The sequence below is a fragment of the Camelus dromedarius genome, chromosome 1 (genome assembly GCF_036321535.1).
Source record: "Camelus dromedarius isolate mCamDro1 chromosome 1, mCamDro1.pat, whole genome shotgun sequence".
In the NCBI taxonomy this organism is placed as follows: Eukaryota; Metazoa; Chordata; class Mammalia; order Artiodactyla; family Camelidae; genus Camelus; species Camelus dromedarius.
Genome location: NC_087436.1, coordinates 36,671,525 through 36,690,697, shown reverse-complemented (window position 1 = coordinate 36,690,697; position 19,173 = coordinate 36,671,525). Strand labels below are relative to the sequence as shown.

Genomic DNA, 19,173 nt, shown 5'->3' with positions numbered 1-19,173 from the left:
GGATTATTTACTAGAAGGTGGTACCCTGCCCCAGCTGTATAAGTGGAATTTTATGAAATTGTTGTGTGATTCAAAACTAGCAGAGCATCTAGATGTACAAAGCCTCAGTGCCTGAGCAAAACAGTGTGATTCAGAAAACATTCCTGAATAAATATGAAGCCTCTTAACTTTTGGAAGTTTGTGTTTTTGGAAACTGGAGTTTTGATTTAGTAGAGCCTTGCCATATAGGATGAAAATACTGTAAGTCCTTTATTCAGTGATACTGACTGGCTTACATTTATTTTCTTTTACAATATTGACTAATATAGTAAAATAGGCAGGCTAAATTGTATATAAACCTTTTAGGTTTAGTCATATCCTAGTAGTATGCCTACAATTCATAATAGTATATGCCTACAATTCATTACCTGATAATTCAATATTGTATCACTTTTATAGATAGGAGCAAAGTTTTGGTGAGAAAAAAACTTTATGAGATTTTTATTTTTTATTTTTATCTTTATGGATATTGAATACAGCATTGAGACATCCAGTACTTTTAATAAGTAAATTCTTTCATTTTTATAGGAGGAAGGCAGTCTGGTGCTGTTTTGTATAATACTTTTGGAATTATGGGTAAAGCAAATGTCACCGAAAGTGGTGGAGTGCTGACATCCAATAATTCTTCTGATTCTCCAACTGGCAGCGGCTATAATACTGATGTCTCTGATGATAATCTTCCTTGTGACCGAACAAGCCCTTCTTCAGACTTAAATGGAAATTCTGTTTCTGATGAACAAGTTGGTGAATTTCTAATAATAATGATAATTTGGGAAAATAAAACAGAAAACCATATACCCAATTCACATTTAATTTCTGGAGTATATTTGCTTGTCTTTCATAGTATAGATTTTGCTTAAATGGTAGTCAGGGCCTCTTGGTGATTGTATTCTACTAGAGTATAATTGCCAAAAGGCAGGCATTGCATTGTAGATACATGTATAGCCATCATAGTACCTTGCATAGTGCCTTGCTTATATTAGGCACTTAATAATATTTGTTGAGTTAATGAACTAATAGAATTTCAGAAAAGCAGGCTTTGTGTTTATGTTGTTTGAAGGATTAGCAGAATTCATTTTTAAATAAATAGTTTTGTTACTCATAGTATTTCACATAAGTTTAAAATATTTTTGTCAATACCTACCTATTTCAGTTAGAAGCCTGAAGAATATCTTATATGCAGCTCATTATTTTTATTATGGTATTATTTCATGGTGGTGGATATTGTAACAGCCATATCTAATAATGAAAATATTCAAAATTCTAGATTACAGAATTGTTGTGCTACTACCCGATTGGTGGCCTCAGGCAAGCTTTTTTTAACTTCTCTTAAGTTTCAGTAACAGGAGTATTGTAATGATAGTGACCTTCTAGAGTTGTGAAGATTGAAGGAGGCGGTACATATGGAATATGGAAGGCTTAACTTTGGTGTCTAGGGCATAGTGAGAACTTGGTAAATGTTGTTCTTAAACACACAAATGTACATATGTACAATTCTGATCATTTGAAAATTAGACCAATTGAGGAGGAAAGAAATTAACTTTTAAGTAAGAAATGTCATGGGTGTCTACTATTCATAGGCATGATCACCTCCTCAGGTTTCTGGAGATTTAATTTTGAAACATTTATTTTGATTTGATGTATAGTCCAAGAGTTTAATCACAGTCTTATGAGGTCTTTGGAAGTATTTGAGAGGTGGGTGGGTATTAGCACTTTAATTAAGGAAATTAAAATATATAGCTGGACAAAGAGCTGGGAAGAACTTACCTGTTCTTTCCCTCTCCTTCACCCACTAAAATAGTTGACAGAATGTCAGGTGTCTTCCTTGATTTCCCTAATCCTGTTCTCCTTGCTCAAAGTCCTCAAATTTTGTAACATTGCTTTCTTTGGTCTCTCTGACTTTTCTTGGTCCATTTCCTGATACAGTTCATTGTCCTTTTTAAATATGTGTGTTCTCCCCACATTCTGTTCTTGGCTACTCTTCTTGCTCTTTGTGCATCCTTGCTTCATTTCCTAGTCCAGCTCCATAATTTGTTAACACTGCTTTCCCATTGGTTATGCTTTCAGCACCAACCCTTCACCTAAGCTTCAGAATTGTATCCAGTAGTCTTTTAGGTATCATCATTTAGATGTATTATAGGCACCAAAAATTCAGTCAATCTAAAATCAAGTTTATTACTACTCTACTTGCTTATTACGTACAAGTCTCGCTCCCTTTTTTAAAGTTCAATTTCCTCTAGACTGTCTTGTATATATCTGTATACTCAGTGCCTGGCTCACAGCCCTTGTTTGAAACACACTGAGCCAGATGTGTTTGAGAATTTAGATGTTTTCTTTTAAAAGAAAGGAAATATGCCCTACCCCTACATTGCCCCTCCCCTCTTTCCTCTCTTTCCTCTCTTACACTAGTAACCACTACTGTGTTCTCTCTGTTTCTTTTTTTTTATTCATTAGTTTGTTGTACTTTTTAGATTCCACATATAAGTGATTTAGAGATACAAATTATCATGTATAATAAGCTACAAGGGCATACTGTACAACACAGAGAATATAACCAATATTTTATAATAACTATAAATGGAGTATAACCTTTAAAAATTGTGCATTAATATATTGTACACCTGTAACTTATATAATATTGTGTGTCAACTATACCTCAGTAAAGAAATATTTTAAAAATACAAGCAAATATGATGTGTTTGCTAAATGCTGCATAAACTCCTAGTGGAATCTGAGATAGTACTGCATATTGAAATATTTGAATATTTCTGCAGCATGACATTAATAAAAACACCAACTGGGATAAACAGTCTCTCATCAATTCATATCAGATTTTGATGCCACATTTATAAAAACAGATTTAGATTTTTCAGAATGTTGTGGATTTTTGAATTGCAGATAAGGGAATGTGGACTTATATCTAATGTCTGCTAACTTTAAAATTACTACATACCCTAGTAATTTTAAAGACAAGTTCACATTGTCTTTTAACACTTAGGGTTTAAAGCTATTTTTTGGATACTCTTCATTCCTTAATCATCCCACAAGAAAATGCCAGTCTTTTCTTTATTTTGACCAAGAATATCTGAAAATGAATTAGAGACCTGTAAACAGATGTAACAGGCAACAGACCTTTTTGTTTCTTTAACATTATGTTTCTTACCTCCCTGCATTTTGAAGACTGTTGATTACACAGTTAGGAAATATTCTTATTTGTCAGATTCAGGCTTACTAGCATGTAAGATAAATAACTCTACAATTAAAAATTCTCAGTTATTTGAACATAAGCTATAATAGTATTTCTTTTTATGGCACTTTATTTGGAAGTTTGAAACATGTTGTTAAAACAGAGTGAAACAAAGATTGCAGTAGGAAGCAGAAGTCCTTAATGCTATCACTCATTCTCCCACTTAATAATTGGGTGACCTCTGCCAGGTCATAAAATTTCTTTCACTTTCTTCATCCAGGAAAACAAAACAAAACAAGACAAAACACAGTATCTCTAAAGAAATGTGATTGAATGACATGATTAAGAGAAACCCCTTAGTTCTAAGATCTCTGGCTTATGGTTTGTTAAAATGCAGTGGTTTTTCAGACTTTGCTTCTTAGAGCTTCAAGGATCCATAGGTATTTCTCAGGATAAGGGTTAGGCTGAGCAAGGTTTACGTTATCTTTTTTATATCAAGGTGTTACCTATAGAATTTGGTTTGATGGAAAGGTTTTATGCTTAATATGTTAGTTACCTTCTGTGCTAGTGGTTTTAAGGGTCTATACATTAATAGGTTTGGGGTATTCTGTTTTATATAGGATGAAGGAGTTGAATCTGATGATTTGAAAAAAGATCTGCCTCTAATGCCTCCACCTCCAGATTCATGTAGCATGAAGTTGACCATCAAGGAAATTTGGTTTAGTTTTGCAGCTCCCACCAATGTGAGATCTCCTGCACATTCATTTTCTAGGTAAAAAGTTAAAAAAATATAATACTATCCCTTGATATTTCTTTTGTTTAAATGACATACAATTCTGTTTCATGTATTTTTTTTGAATTGTTTTTCTATTAGATCTAGTATTAGGGTTGCCACTTTTTTCCCATCTTTCCTGCTTCATATTTTGTGTAAACATTATTCTCAGCTTTTTTGACCCTTTTTCATTTCCTAGGGTTTTAGTTTTATTTTTACACATCACCTCTACTAGGCTTTTATATTTTTCTTTCTTTTCTATTATTTTATTCTTTGCATTATGAACTTGTATGTTCATAATTTATCTGGTGGTCAGAATAATTTTGCCTGGATAAAATAGCCACTCAGTACAGTAGGTACAGGAGATTGTTTGAAATACAAATCTTGACAATTGTTTTTATAATTTTTTAATTTTTAAAGGCAACTGAACCTTTTAAGCACAGCGACTCCAGCTGTTGGTGCGTGGCTTGTTCCTGTTGATCAACTCAAGTCATCCTTAAACAAATTAGAAACCGAAGAAACCTTGAGACTTTGTGCTGTTATGGGATGCATAATGACAGAAGCATTAGAGGTATGTCTTTGAACAACGCAAGGCATCATACAAAGTTTGCTGTAGACAGTGATCCCTTGCTGTTCGTTGTTGTTGGAAAACATCAGACCTGCAAGCTCTTAATTACTGGACACCTTGTGTTTGTCATAGCTTTGCTCTATCATTCTAAATCTGTGGTTTTTTCTTTTTTCAGAATAAAAGTGTACATTTTCCCTTAAGAAGTAAATACAACAGACTTACAAAAGTTGCCCGCTTTCTCCAAGAAAATCCTTCATGTTTACTGTGCAATATACTACATCACTACCTGCACCAAGCCAATTACTCCATCATTGATGATGCTACAATGGTGAGTTACTGGAACTGTATGTTAGCTTTAAAAAAGCCTCTATTCTGTTGAGTAGCCATTGACCCACAGGGTTTGAGATGCATATAGGAAGTCCAAAGGAGAAATTTGGTTAGAAATATCTCTTTGCTTGTAGACAAGATTGGACTCAGGTGAATGGTTTGGGAGTTGCCGGCATGAAGGTGTTGGAAGCTGTGGATATGGTTGATGTGTTGAGTGAGAAACTGGTCAAGGATGGATCCCTAAAGAATACCAAAACTAAAGGGGAATGGAGAGGGTGCACAGAGGTACACAGCGTGCTGAGGAGGGACAGGAGAGGTAGGAGAACAAGGAAAACAGGTCTTGGAAGCCAAGGATATAAAGAATTTCAAGCAAGAGAGTAATCATTAGAGTCAAATTTCAGCAAAAATGCTTAATAAAATGAGGACTGCTTAATGATTGAAGGGAGAATTTATAATTGTCTGAAGTAAATACACTGTATCTCTGCACCAGCAAAGCCCTATGAAAGATAACACATCATGATTAGGGCGCTTAGAGCTCGAGGAGTCTTCCGCTCTCCTCTCCAAGCTTCTGGTCAATAGAGAATACACAAGAACCTTTAGCCAAAGTAGGAATCAATGTATCAGTATTACTAATGTCCAGTCAAGCTCCTGATGACCTCTGGTGAAAGAATCCATAGTAAATTACGGATTTGATAAAGGTACTTAGACCTGAGGCTGGTGTAGTGCTTTCTACTCTCAGCTTGTGAATTAAAGACTGGGAGGTCCATAGTGCAAGGTTAACTTGCCCATCTAGTCACAGGCAGAGAAACTAGAACAGAGAAGAGGGCAGGCATTTCCTGTGGATGGATGCACTGCTTAGATGTGCTTTCCATGTAAGAGGAGGAAACACAAGACGACTTGTGAGTCCAGGAATGAAGGGGCAGGCTGAGGAACCTGATGTTCCTCAGAATGTGAATGAGGTGATTCCTGTCATCTAATGAAGGGCTCTCTTCAGTCAAAGCCATTACTCTAGCACAAGGAATTGTAGGAAAGGGGAGGGAGAGGAAGTGGATATTTTCCTCTTAGGCTGAGGCTCCAATAGGCAAATTTTCTTTCTTTTAGTCATTACCATATGGAACAAAATATATTCTAAATTATGTAACTGTTACTGATAAAACATTTAAGCTTCAAAGTGGCTATAAATCCATCAATGTCCCACATTTTACTATAGTAACTTATTATTTTAGTGTTAAAATGGAGGTGGTTACCTAATCTTTGAAGGAAATAATTTCATTTCTTCTTTGCTTAATGAGTATTCCAAGTAGCACAAAATACATTTAATTCTTCAGTTGAACGAAACAGGTAAAGTGGATTGAATGCTTCTTAAGGAGAATCCCAGTTTTATACCCCATGTTTAGTCTCTTACTCACCTGGTACTGCTATGTTGCTTATGACAGAAAGATGCAACATTGTGTTCCAAGATTGAGTTCTGTAGTCAGCTTGAAATACTGACTCTTATGTAACCTTAGACAAATTACTTAATGTGTAAATTCTAGTTTCCTCATCTCTAAATGGGAGTTCTGAGATTTAAATGAATGTATGCAGAACACTTAAATAATAACTTTTTGTTATAGGAAGATTACTCCTAACCATTTAATTGTTGTCATAGAGTGATGGCCTTCCTGCTTTGGTAACTTTAAAGAAAGGCTTAGTTGCACTGGCAAGGCAATGGATGAAGTTTATTGTGGTGACACCAGCCTTTAAAGGAGTTAGTTTACATCGACCAGCTCAGCCCCTGAAACCTCAGTCAGCTGTGGACCATGAACATGAAGATGGACTTGGGCTGGACAATGGAGGTGGTCTTCAAAGTGATACCAGTGCTGATGGAGCAGAATTTGAATTTGATGCAGGTAACTTTGTAAATATTTTAGCCAGATATCATGTACTTGGTATCCAAATACATGTGATAATTTTAATAACTTTTGTCCCAAATATGAAATTTTGCCCCAAATGTGGTCCCAAATTTGAAAATGTCATGGCTTAGTTAAGTGTGATTTGTCTTAGTCCAAATAAATGGTAATAATGTTGGAATCTTTATACAGACTTGACTTTTAAGTTTAATTTTGTGAAATACATTAGATTACTTCTCTGATCTACCCAGTACAGTTAACAGGCAATCTTTGTATAGCTAGAATGTTTTGAGTGAAACACATGAATTTCTTTTTGAAATTTATACTTGTATTTGTTTACTTATCATGCTCCTTATGCCAGTCTTTTAAAGATTTGAATTTTGCGTGGTGCCTGTTTGACTCTGATTTTGTATAGTGTTTAAAGTTGTGCATTCAGCCTGCAGTTCTGTCTCTATAATGGCTGTGCCAGAACACAGGTAGTAGATATGCGTTTCAGAAGTATATGTGATATTGATATTTAATACTTTACATACATAACATTGATATATAATACTTTACCACGCTTTATTTTTTTAAAAAGTTTGTATTTAACAAATGAATATGCTTCACGAATAGGCTGTATTTTATTATTTATTTTGAAAAATTTCACGTCTGCACAAAAATGGAAAGAATCGTGCAGTAAACATCCCTTCTAATTATCAGCAAATGCCTAGGTTAATCTGTAAATGTTCCATACTTTCTTCAAGGTAGTTGAATTGGTTTTTGATCTGTGTACCATTTGGGTGGCAAATGTGAAAGACTGAGTCGGAGCTATTTGTTCCTTTCTTAAGACTGAATGAAAAGATTGGAATTTGATGATTAAAAGAAAGAAGAGTGAATATTATAGTAGAGCCCACAATTAATTTGTCAAGAAATTTGAAAAGTTGAGTTTAGTTACACCACCAGGAACATTGGAACTGATATTTTAGGAAAATGGTAATCTATTCTTATTCTTTTGAACTGTTTCAGCCACAGTCAGCGAACACACAATGCTCCTGGAAGGGACAGCCAACCGGCCTCCACCTGGTAGCTCTGGACCTGTGACTGGAGCTGAGATAATGAGGAAACTTTCTAAGACTCATACCCATAGTGATTCTGCATTAAAAATAAAGGTACATTGTTGCTGTTTTAGGTTAGAGTTACTTAGACTTACAGAAAAGACCTAAACTTTTGTTATCTCAAATGTAAATATTATGTATTGACCCTAAATATTCAAATAGTATTTTTATGTTGAAATTAACATGATTAGTAACTTTTAATTTATACATTTCTTTGAAAATTATGTCAATAGTCAGTATTTAATATTGAACAAGGACTACTTTAACTACCAAGCCTTAGGGCTCTCTTTTCAATTTATTGAATATTGTTTTCAATAAAATACAATATTGAGAATGTTAGGTCAGCTTAGAATTATTAGTTTTAACAAGAAGTTTTATAGGTAGTACATGATCAGTATATAGTTTGAGTTAGGCTATTTTATGATTTTAATTACATTGTTTTGTTTTAAGAAGTGTAACCAATGCTTGATACAACATATGTATAGCACAGTGGGTGACTAGCACACCAGGAGGCAGACTGCCTTGGTTTCAGTCCTGACTCTACCACTTAGTTTCTTTGAGACAGAACAAGTTTTTAACTGCACTGTGTGGCAGTTTTCTCGTATGTTAAAATGGAAATTATAATAGTAACCTCCTTCAGAAGGTTGCTGTTAAGAAATAATTGAGTTAATATAAGAAAAATGCTACAATACCTGGTACATAGTAGGCATTTAATAAGTTATTTGTTGTGTTGTGACTTACTTATTTTTTGGTAGTTTCCTTTTCTGAGTACTGAAAACAGCAGAATGTTAAGATTTTAACTTCCTTTGACAGTCTAGATATAATCTTAAATTAATACCAAGAATCTATTAGGAAAATTATAATTTTGACTATATTAAAATATAAAAATTTGTACACAGAAAAAAAAAGTATTGTAAACAAAATAGAAAGACATATGAAAAAGTGTTAATTTCCTAATATGTAAGATCTCTTCCTAATCACTAAAAGGGCAAAGCCAAATATAAAAGAGTTAAAGGCAGTTCACAGAGAAATACATATACACATGTGAAAATGCATTCTCTTAGAAGTAAAGAAATGAAAATGAAATTGCATTTCCACCTGTCAGATTGAAAAAACTAAAAGTTTGATAGTAAATGTTGGTGAAGATATAAGAAAACAGACACAAAGAGGCACAAATTCTTTGAAGAACAGTTTGGCAATTTTTAAATATAAAATTTTAAAGGTAATGCCTTTTAACCCAGTATGTGCATATCCAGGAACTGATTCTAAAGAAATAAATGCTCTTAGGTACTCAAGGATATATATCCAAGAATGTTCTTTACAACATCATTTGTAATAGGAAAATAATGGAAACAACACAAAGGACTAACCTTTTGAGGACTAAGAGACTAGTCAGTGTACCCTCATACAATGCATATTATGAGGACTTCAAAAAGATAAAGTAGATCTCTAAGTAGATATGGAATCATCACCAAAGTACACTGATTAAAGTAAAAATAAAGTATGGGACAATATGTATCTGTGTGTCAAAAAAGGCTAAAAATATATGTGTGCTTATATAATCAAATTATTTATAGAAGGATAGATAAACGTTTGAGAGGACTTCTGGGGGAAGGGATATAGTAGACTGGAGCTCAGGGGATACTTACTTTTTATTAACTAGTCTTTTGTGCTTTTGAAGTTTTTATTCTGTGTGTATTGCCCTTTTAATTAAAACATTTAATGATGGTTTGATACACATTTTTTTAAAGTTTGGACTATAAAGCTTACTCTATTTCTGTAGTATAGTTACAAGACCAGCACACTTTAAATTCTCAACCTCTTAACCTGTCTCAGACTTTTTTCCTAGTTGACAGTTTTTCCAAACCCTCTGATCATGTTTAGGTCTTTGCTGTTAATGCTGTTCTCTCTCAGAAGTCTTTTTGAGCATTGTTTATGGATTACAAAATTTCTCCAAAGACTTGAAATTACAAGTGCTTTGTTTAGATCTCTGCCTTTCAGGATCTTTCTGTCTGCATAGTCTGTCTGTCTGTCTGTCTTTCTCTCTCTTTCTTTCTTTTCTTTCTTTCCATTTTTTTTTATTGAGTTATAGTCATTTTACAATGTTGTATCAAATTCCAGTGTACAGCACAGTTTTTCAGTTATGCATGAACATACATGTATTCATTGTCACATTTTCATTGTCAGCTACCACAAGATCTTGTGTATATTTCCCTGTGCTATACAGTATAGTCTTGTTTATTTATTCTGCATATACCTGTCAGTATCTACAAATTTTGAACTCCCAGTCTATATAGATCTTCCCACCCTCCTCCCCCTTGGCAACCACAAGTTTGTATTCTATGTCTATGAGTCTGTTTCTGTTTTGTATTTATGTTCTTTTTTTTTTTTAGATTCCACATATGAGCGATCTCATATGTATTTTTCTTAATCTTTCTGGCTTACTTCACTTAGAATGACATTCTCCAGGAACATCTATGTTGCTGCAAATGGCGTTATGTTGTCAGTTTTTATGGCTGAATAGTATTCCATTGTATAAATGTACCACATCTTCTTTATCCAGTCTTCTGTCGATGGACATTTAGGCTGTTTACATGTCTTGGCTATTGTAAATACTACTGCTATGAACACTGGGGTACAGGCATCTTTTTGAAGTAGGGTTCCTTCTGGATATATGCCCAGGAGCGGGATTCCTGGGTCATATGGTAAGCCTATGCCTAGTCTTTTGAGGAATCTCCATACTATTTCCACAGTGGCTGCACCAAACTGCATTCCCGCCAGCAGTGTAGGAGAGTTCCCTTTTCTCCACAGCCTCTCCAGCATTTGTTATTTGTGGACTTTTGAATGATGGCCATTCTGACTGATGTGAGGTGATACCTTATTGTAGTTTTGATTTTTATTTCTCTGATAATTAGTGATACTGAGCATTTTTTCATGTGCCTATTGATCATTTGTATGTCTTCCTGGGAGAATTGCTTGTTTAGGTCTTCTGCCCATTTTTGGATTGGGTTGTTTGTTTTTTTCTTATTAAGTCGTATGAGCTGCTTATATATTCTGGAGATCAAGCCTTTGTCGGTTTCATTGTTTGCAAAAATTTTCTACCATTCCGCTGGTTGTCGTTTTGTTTTACTTGTGGTTTCCTTTGCTGTGCAGAAGCATAGTCTTTCTTTGTACTGTTTTAAACTGATCTGGAATTCGAATCTTAGACGCGACAGGACAGATAGAGATTCGACAATTGTGTGTTTTTTATTTTTTTGTTTTTCCTTGGAGAATTGCTGGAAATTCTTTTTGGCATATTAGAGCTGTACAGAGAATCTAGTCTTAACACAGAAATTCATTATCAGAGTCCTAAGAAGGGTAGTATAGTATTAAGAATTTTGGAATAGAAGTCTTGCCACCAGACTCCCTCTTCTGATTTTAAAGGGAGTTAATCATTGTAATTAAGTGAATGATCATATAAACGCTGTCCTTTGTATTGTACTATAGAGTTATAAAACTTTATTATATACATTTGAGATTCACTACAATTCTAGTAGACACAGACTGTTTAGGTAGACACAGTAGTTTTAATGTGAACAATAACTAGCAGTAATAAAGACAGTGAATAGTCGTGGTTATCAGCAGTCATTTTTACATGCATAAGAAAGAGCCCCATGTTGTTCCTTTTGTAGGGCATTCACCCATATCACTCTCTGAGCTATACCAGTGGAGACACTGCCACGGATTCTCCGGTGCATGTTGGACGTACTGGGGTACCAGTTAAGGAGAGTCCAAGGAAGGAGAGCCTACTCAGCTACCTGACTGGAAGCTTCCCAAGCTTGCACAACCTCCTGGAAGGGACTCCTCAGAGAAGTAGTGCAGCTGTGAAAAGTAGCTCCCTAACAAGAACAGGTATATCCTTAGTTTTGACAATTGTAAGTTTACTTCTGTAGGTTGTTAAGAAAACAAAAGCAGGACGTAAGTTTATTTAGATAAATACTTTGGTTGCATACCTGGTCTTTTGTATTACACCTTATCTTTTAGAAAGTATTTTGGGAAATTGTTCTGTTTGTAACTTGTTGGTATCTCGTGCCCTTAGTTTGCTGTCAACCTAGGTGTGGTGTGGAATGCTGTCTAAACCAGCCAACAGTGAATTTCCTCCCAATATAATAAAAATAATTTATTTATTAATGCCTTACCATCCAAGTACTAACATCATGCAGTAAGTTTAAAAACATGTGCAAAAGGCAGATGATTTAACCTGACTTTTCAAAAATAATTACATAAATCACATTTCCTGCTCCGTAGTACGTAAGTAATACTAAATATAACTTTATTTTCAGGAAATACAATGGCCACTGATATGTTATCTGAACACCCCTTGTTATCTGAGCCATCATCTGTGAGTTTCTATAACTGGATGTCAAATGCTGTGGGTAATAGAGGAAGTGTGATACAAGAATCTCCTGTTACAAAATCAGGACACAATAGTCTTCCAACAGGTATTGAGCTGTCAGATCATTTCACTTAACTGTCTGAGTAACAGTTATATGTAAAGTTACAGAAAAATCCTATTTTTCAGAAGATGATTAAAAAATCTCAAACGTTTAAGTAGTGTTTAGTTGAAATTGGCCCATTAATGAAATGCTTTTGATAATATTGCAATTGAGAGAGCCATAAGCAGTTGTTCAGTGTTCTTATGGAAAAGCAGATATGTCAAATGTCAGATGATATATAATTCAAAGAGTTTAAAACTTCCATTTAATGTGGCTGGTTTAATTTTCAAAACACAAAAAGGAGGTAAATGAAAAAATGTAAAGTATAATTACAACATCATGTACCTACAGTACAGGAAATATTTTCAGCTTATCCAGATTCCTCTGAGACATAATAACTAGTGTTCTTATACTCTTTATAGTCACTTAAATATTTAATTGAATTTAAAGGAATAGTAAAAGGAATAAAGTAAGATTCTTGACCTCAAGGACGGGGAGATAAATGAAGAAAATTTTATTAATTTGAAAGAAATATTTATAAGTAGCAGGAAGACTGGTAGGAAATTCACAGAGAAGTATTGGTGGCTATTTCTAGTAACATAAGTGGAGCCACCCTTTCTTTTTTATCCTTTTTCTGTTTTTCTATTTTTCCAAATTCACTAGATGTATTATTTTCTTGTTAAGTATATATATGTATATACACACCCACACACACATATGTATATATATATTTTTAAAGAATATGTGAAGTAGTCTTTGATTCTAGTTAGTGAGGGCAGCTGAAATTAATCTGTGTAACAGGTGTTTGGGTCACTAGTTAATTCTATTCAGACAGAAAATATGAAATTAAGAAAAGTGATTGAAATATGACTACTTAGTCCGTCATCTTTTTTGCTGGTCTGTGGGCCACTTTTGCATTTGAAAGTGATCCTAATTCTAACTCTAAGAGCACAAGGACTTGCTGGTTTTTAGTATCAGTTCTTGGTTGAAGAAGATATAAGGATGGTGCGTCCACCAGCTCAGAGCACTTTTGTGGAGCTAGTCTCACCACTGCACAGAGTTTCACTTTCAAGAGAACCAGAAAGGAACTTTTCCTCTCTATCACGACTCCTTTGCCTGGGGAGTTAAAGGATAAAGGAAGTACAGAAGAAAGAAATAGTGCCGTTTCATTCTCATTCCGCCTCGGGAAGGCACAGTTGGGAAGAAATTTATATGTGGGGTTCTGTGACACCTATGGCTTCTGTCCTGCTGCAGCTACTCTTTGTAGCCCTGCTACTGTCTGTAATGCTGTTCTTCAGTGCAAAGCTGATGGGGTATCAAGTGTTTTTCAAAGATCTTCCAGCCCTAAATTTGTATATTCTGGTCTGACTGACTCTTATACATATTTCGTGTATGAGAATGACTGATATATCCTGAAAATTTAGTTTAATTTTAGTTTTTATTAATAAATCATGTCTGTAAAATAACCTGAAAGTGCTGGGGTTTTTTCTTCTCAATTTAAATGGTCTGGTAATACTATTATAGTACGGGCTTCATAAGTTTACTTTGCTGTGTCCTTGTATGTGGTTTTCATTTCCCAATAATTTAGATTTTATTCTTGAACATTTACTCTGTCAGGTGTTGCACCCAATCTTCCTACAATACCCTCCGCATCAGATTTCAACACCGTCTTGTCTAGTGACCAGAATACTTTGGATGGGACACATTCTCAGCATAGCACGAGTCAGGATGATGTAGCAGGTGTAGAAGAAGCCAACCAAGGGTTTCCTGCTGTACAGCTTGCTGATGCACAGGTGAGCTGGTCTGTTTTCCCTAATTATAATAACCCCTCACTAGGCAGTAGTTAGCAACTGGAAGCATCAAGTATGTGCACCTTGTAATTCTAGTGAAAATCTTTTTCCTTGCCTCTCTGCCTAAAGCCTTCATGAAGAAAGGAGGAGCCTTTAGAAAGTACATGTATTAATTATAAATGCAAATTAACTATCTATAGATACTCACTAAACCAAAGAGTGGTATGTAGTTAATTGTCTCATATAGCAACATTTTTGTTATTTGGAACTACAAACTGGCTAAGTAACATGACTAGAAAGTTTAATTATTTCTTATAGTCTTTAGTGCTATGTTAAGAATGAGTGAGCAGTGGGGAGGCACTGAAGATTTTGGAACAGAGGAAAAAAGTACCTAGGACTGTACATGTAGAAATATTGTATGGATAGCAGTGCTTTCAATGGATTGAAGTACGGAAACTAGAGATGAAAAGATGAGTTAATGAAGTAGCTCACAAAGTGGTCATGAAGCTCTTAGTTTAGATGGTTATGGCTTTGATAAGGTAAAAGAGAAATACTGTGGAGGTCTTATTTAATTGACTAAATGTAGAAAGTGGAGAACAAAATCCTTTTAAAATGTACTTTTTAGCTTGACCACAAGGCAAATGAGAGAGTGGGACATGGGTATTAAGAGGTACTACTTTTTCAGGATGAAAGCAACTTGAGCATATTTGTGTACTTAGGAAGAATTAGGAAGGTCCTGATCAAAAAGAAAAAATAAAGCAAGAAGGGTACACTGACAGAGTAGGACTCAGAGAGGGACGAGAAGTGTTGGAATTTAGAGTCATTTATGGAGGGAGATGCTTTTAGACATAAAAAATACTTTTCCTTCTGAGAATTTTGGGGAAGGCAATAAGGACAGTTCATAAATGTACAGGTAAGTATGCAAATTAGTAGCTTCAATTTTCTCTCACAGTAGAAAGTGATTTATGTTAAGAAATGTGTCAGGTACTTTTAAATTTTCTTGAGATTTACTTCACCAATACATTGAAGTACTTTTTAGGGACTCTCACTTTTTTTTTTTTTAAAGAGAGAGAAAAGAAATAGTTATGTTTGTTTTGGCCTGTATATGCATTCATTGTATTTAGTAGCATTTGGTACACATTTTTAGAGCTACCTCTACTATTTTACATATAAGAGTCTAAAATCTATCAGAGACATTAGTATTAAATAATAAGATTTAAAAAAAAAAAACTGTGTAAGGTGATTTAGACATATGTGAAGGTTGGAGTGAATCTGAAAGAGAGCTCACTCACCACAGACCCCTAGAAGGATTCCCAAATAGTGCTGAGGGTCTCGTTGTTTAGGTTAGTGTTCGGGTAGCAGTTAATGCAGTTATATCATTTCCTCTCATTGTCCTTAGCAGCTCAGCTATAGGAGTAGAAGCAGACGTAGGAAGAAAAATGAGGTGATAAGACATAATATACAGTCTAGGAAGTTGCTGAAATGGAGTTTAAGCCAAGATTATTCGGGGAAAAGAAAGTCACGTCACTTTGGAACTAAAGCATTCGTTGAGTTATCTACATGGTGAAAGAAGTCATACAGAATGATAAATTGGGATGAGACAGAAAAGAACCAAAGTCCCTGGTAGGTTTGGAGGATTAACTAGGGGGCATAAGTAGATGACAAAGATTCGGAAAAGTGAAGGACAGTTTGAACTTTGAGGAGGAAAGAGTTTTTCCATTAGGCTACAAGAGCAAATCTAAGATAGAGTAAACCCAAGAAGGAGTATGCCAAGCAAATATACAAGGTAGACAGAAATTCTCCCTAAGTTTCCAATGTTGAATAAAATTGAATTCTCTCATTCCAGGCTTTCAGACCTTCAGGAAAGTAGCCAATCTTCCCCAGCACAGTTGAGATGACTAAGGGACAAGTGCAAATGTGAACTTGGGTCTCAGTGCACTTGTCTGTTGTCTATTTTGATAGCATTTTCTAAGCTTCAGGATAAGATCATTAAGTGAGAATGTATAGTGAAAGGGTTAGAAGGGGGTCAAAGAAAGCATTGGATAGACAGCATCTATATTTAGGATGTCGAAGGAGGAAAAGGGACCATGCAGCAGAGAATGAATCATCAGAATGATTAGAGTGATCTACTATTGAACACAAATAGTTGCTTCTATCTGCGTTAGCTCTCAGCGACTATGAAATGCAGTTAACCAGATTGATGTATTTCCATAAGCATTATACAATTCTTCAAATGTAAAGGAAGTTCTTTGTCAGAAAATACAATACATGTTAATTTATGTTACAGCCAAGTCATACCATTTAAAAATAGATGCTTATATGAAGTGTTTTTATATTAACACAGGAAATTGATAAACTCTTGTGAATCTTTTATACCATATTCTTATGGAAACATGATAGATATTCATGGCTTTTTTTAAAAAGCAAGTAGAAGGATTTAAACTAATTCATATTTTTATTTACCTTGTACTTTCACTCAGGCAGGATCAAGGAATCTTTGTATGATTAATTTGAAGATGAGTAGCATATAATAGGTTCTCAAAAATACCATTAAGTTTTAAGTTATATTAGAGCTATATTTATTATACAAGACTTTTTTTTTTGCTTTACATTACAGTAATATGTCCTGAGGTAGAGTGTAAGAAAAAAGCCACAGTAAAAATGATGGATTATAAATTGATCTAATATAAAAGTATTCTGTCTTTTAGGTTGTTTTCAAACCTCTTCTGAGTCATACAGGGATCCAGTCACAGGATGCAATGCCACTCTGCTACCGAATGTACTTCGGAGAACATCTTTCATTTTCAGGTACTTTGGACTGCCTTAGAGCAGATATTGTGGATTCCGACACAGCCAAAGAAAGAAAAGGCAAAAGAGCAAGAAGGTATCTTGCATTATTGTTGTTTTTATGAAAATTTTGTGCAAAAGATATATTAGCTGTTTTTTAACTTTGCTTTCTTCTAATGCCAATGAGGAAGTAATTTTAATAGTTTAATGAGAAGACAATTTCCATTTAACAGAAATAGTGGCAACATTTTCTTAATAACCTGTTATATGAGAATCATTTAAATGGCTTACATTGTATTTCACTTTGGAGATTATTTTGCTCATCAGTTAATAAAGATTGTAGTTCTGGAAAAAAGGAAATAAAATCTTGTCATTTTCTTTCTTTCCTTTTTTTTCTTCACATTTTTTAGGCAAGGCCAAGTGAATCTTCCTCCACTTGAGTTTAAACCAGCATTAATGTTGGAAACCTTTAGCATCAGTGCTGTTGTGATGGAAAAGTCTGTGTGCACCCCTCAGAACTCTACCAGTGCTCTTTCTTTTCATGATCTCAACAAGCGTTACTACAATACCTTTCACTGCAACTTTACTATTTCCTGCCAGTCAATAAGCCAGCATGTAGATATGGCTTTAGTTCGTCTTATTCATCAATTTAGTACAATGATAGATGACATCAAAGCGACTCAGACTGACATTAAACTCAGCAGATATACAGCTGGGTCAGCTTCCCCAACACCTACCTTCAAAACCAGAAAACATCGGGATTTTCGCTCCTCTGACTTCAGCCGTAGCTCTAGAGGAAGTCTTAATGGTGGCAATAGAGTAAATAATGCAAAGAACAAACGGACCAACAATGAGAATAACAAAAAGGAATCTCGGAACAAAAATTCATTAGGAAGATCTGAAAGAAGAACTTCAAAAGTGTCCAGGAAAGGTTCAAAAGATGTGGTGGATCATATGACTATCCATATGGATGACTCTGATTCAATTACAGTGTCAGAGCAAAGTGAGCCTTCAGCTGAGTGCTGGCAGAATATGTATAAATTGCTTAACTTCTATTCACTTATCTCTGATCCAACAGGAATATTGGAAAAATCTTCAGAAACATTTGGACCAGCAGGTAATGGATATTTTTATATTTAAAAAAATTTCTGTTTAGAATAGCAATAATACTAAGAAAGGCAGGTTATTTGTCATTGTTTTCTTAATGTTGTAACTGGATAATTGAAATGCAGAGAAATTGGCAGTCACTCAGGAGAGAAGATAGTAACGGTGATTAGATATTCTGCTACCCTCTTCCCATCCTTCCTAACCCTTACACAGTATGCTCTTAAAGAATTCCAACAGACCTTTCAAATGCTTTCAGATGCTTTCAAATATCTGACTGCTATTTATTTTCAAATATGACCATGGGGAAATGTTGAAACATTTTAAACAATCATTTTGGTGGGGAAGAGGATTGAGAGGGCTGGTTTAAGTTTAGACAATGTTTGGAATGTCCTTCCTTTTTGCAGTTTTTGTATCTAAACCCACATATTTCCATTTACTTACAAAGGAGTTCGGAGCCCTACAGAACCAACATGTAAAGTTGTGTTTGAAAACGAACAAGACAGTAACAGTTTGACTAAGACGCAGAGGAAACGTAGCTTGGTAACTTCTGAGCCTCAGCATGTTACTCTAATAGTGTTTGGGATTGGCATGGTGAACCGCACGCACCTGGAGGCAGACATTGGCGGGCTAACAATGGAATCAGAACTGAAGAGGATCCATGGCAGTTTCACACTTAAGGAAAAAATGAAAGGTAGGATGATGTTCTAACACTGTAGTGCTGCTTTTCGGAAGAAAGCCAATGCCATGTCTCCAAAATTCCTGCTTGGCAATTTTTCTTCAGAAAATGGCACTTCCCATTTGTATGGATCAGGAGTGCTAGTTTGTATAGTTTCTTTTTCCTATTCTTAATGTTTTTTAAATTTTTCTAAGTATTCTACACTAAGTATTACTTCTGAGATTTAAAATATCATTAGGCTGTTTAATTTCATTAGGCTCTTTAAATGCATGAGTGGCATGTTAAACTATGTATTTAGCATTATTCCAGTTTTGACATATAATAGATATGTATATATGAATACACAGAAATAAAAAACTTCAAGGAAATTTTTAAAAAGTAGTTACAAAATCATTTAAATTTTATAACTTTAAATTATGTTTTGTTAGTAAATGTATTATAAATAAAATGTAATTTTAA

General features: G+C 34.7%; 1 protein-coding gene across 8 annotated transcripts in view; it reads left to right on the top strand.

Moving 5' to 3' along the window:
• The window catches only part of BLTP1 (bridge-like lipid transfer protein family member 1), a 175,609-nt gene that overhangs the window by 87,134 nt on the left and 69,302 nt on the right, over positions 1-19,173 (top strand). For all 8 annotated transcript variants that reach the window (XM_031466529.2, XM_031466536.2, XM_031466542.2 and 5 more), the window contains 12 exons: positions 568-779; positions 3,847-3,998; positions 4,419-4,569; positions 4,742-4,894; positions 6,542-6,782; positions 7,791-7,933; positions 11,551-11,770; positions 12,202-12,360; positions 13,972-14,147; positions 16,853-17,028; positions 17,342-18,048; positions 18,484-18,729. In XM_031466529.2, coding sequence (XP_031322389.1) covers positions 568-779; positions 3,847-3,998; positions 4,419-4,569; positions 4,742-4,894; positions 6,542-6,782; positions 7,791-7,933; positions 11,551-11,770; positions 12,202-12,360; positions 13,972-14,147; positions 16,853-17,028; positions 17,342-18,048; positions 18,484-18,729 — 2,736 coding nt within the window. The remainder of the gene's footprint in view (positions 1-567; positions 780-3,846; positions 3,999-4,418; positions 4,570-4,741; positions 4,895-6,541; positions 6,783-7,790; positions 7,934-11,550; positions 11,771-12,201; positions 12,361-13,971; positions 14,148-16,852; positions 17,029-17,341; positions 18,049-18,483; positions 18,730-19,173) is intronic.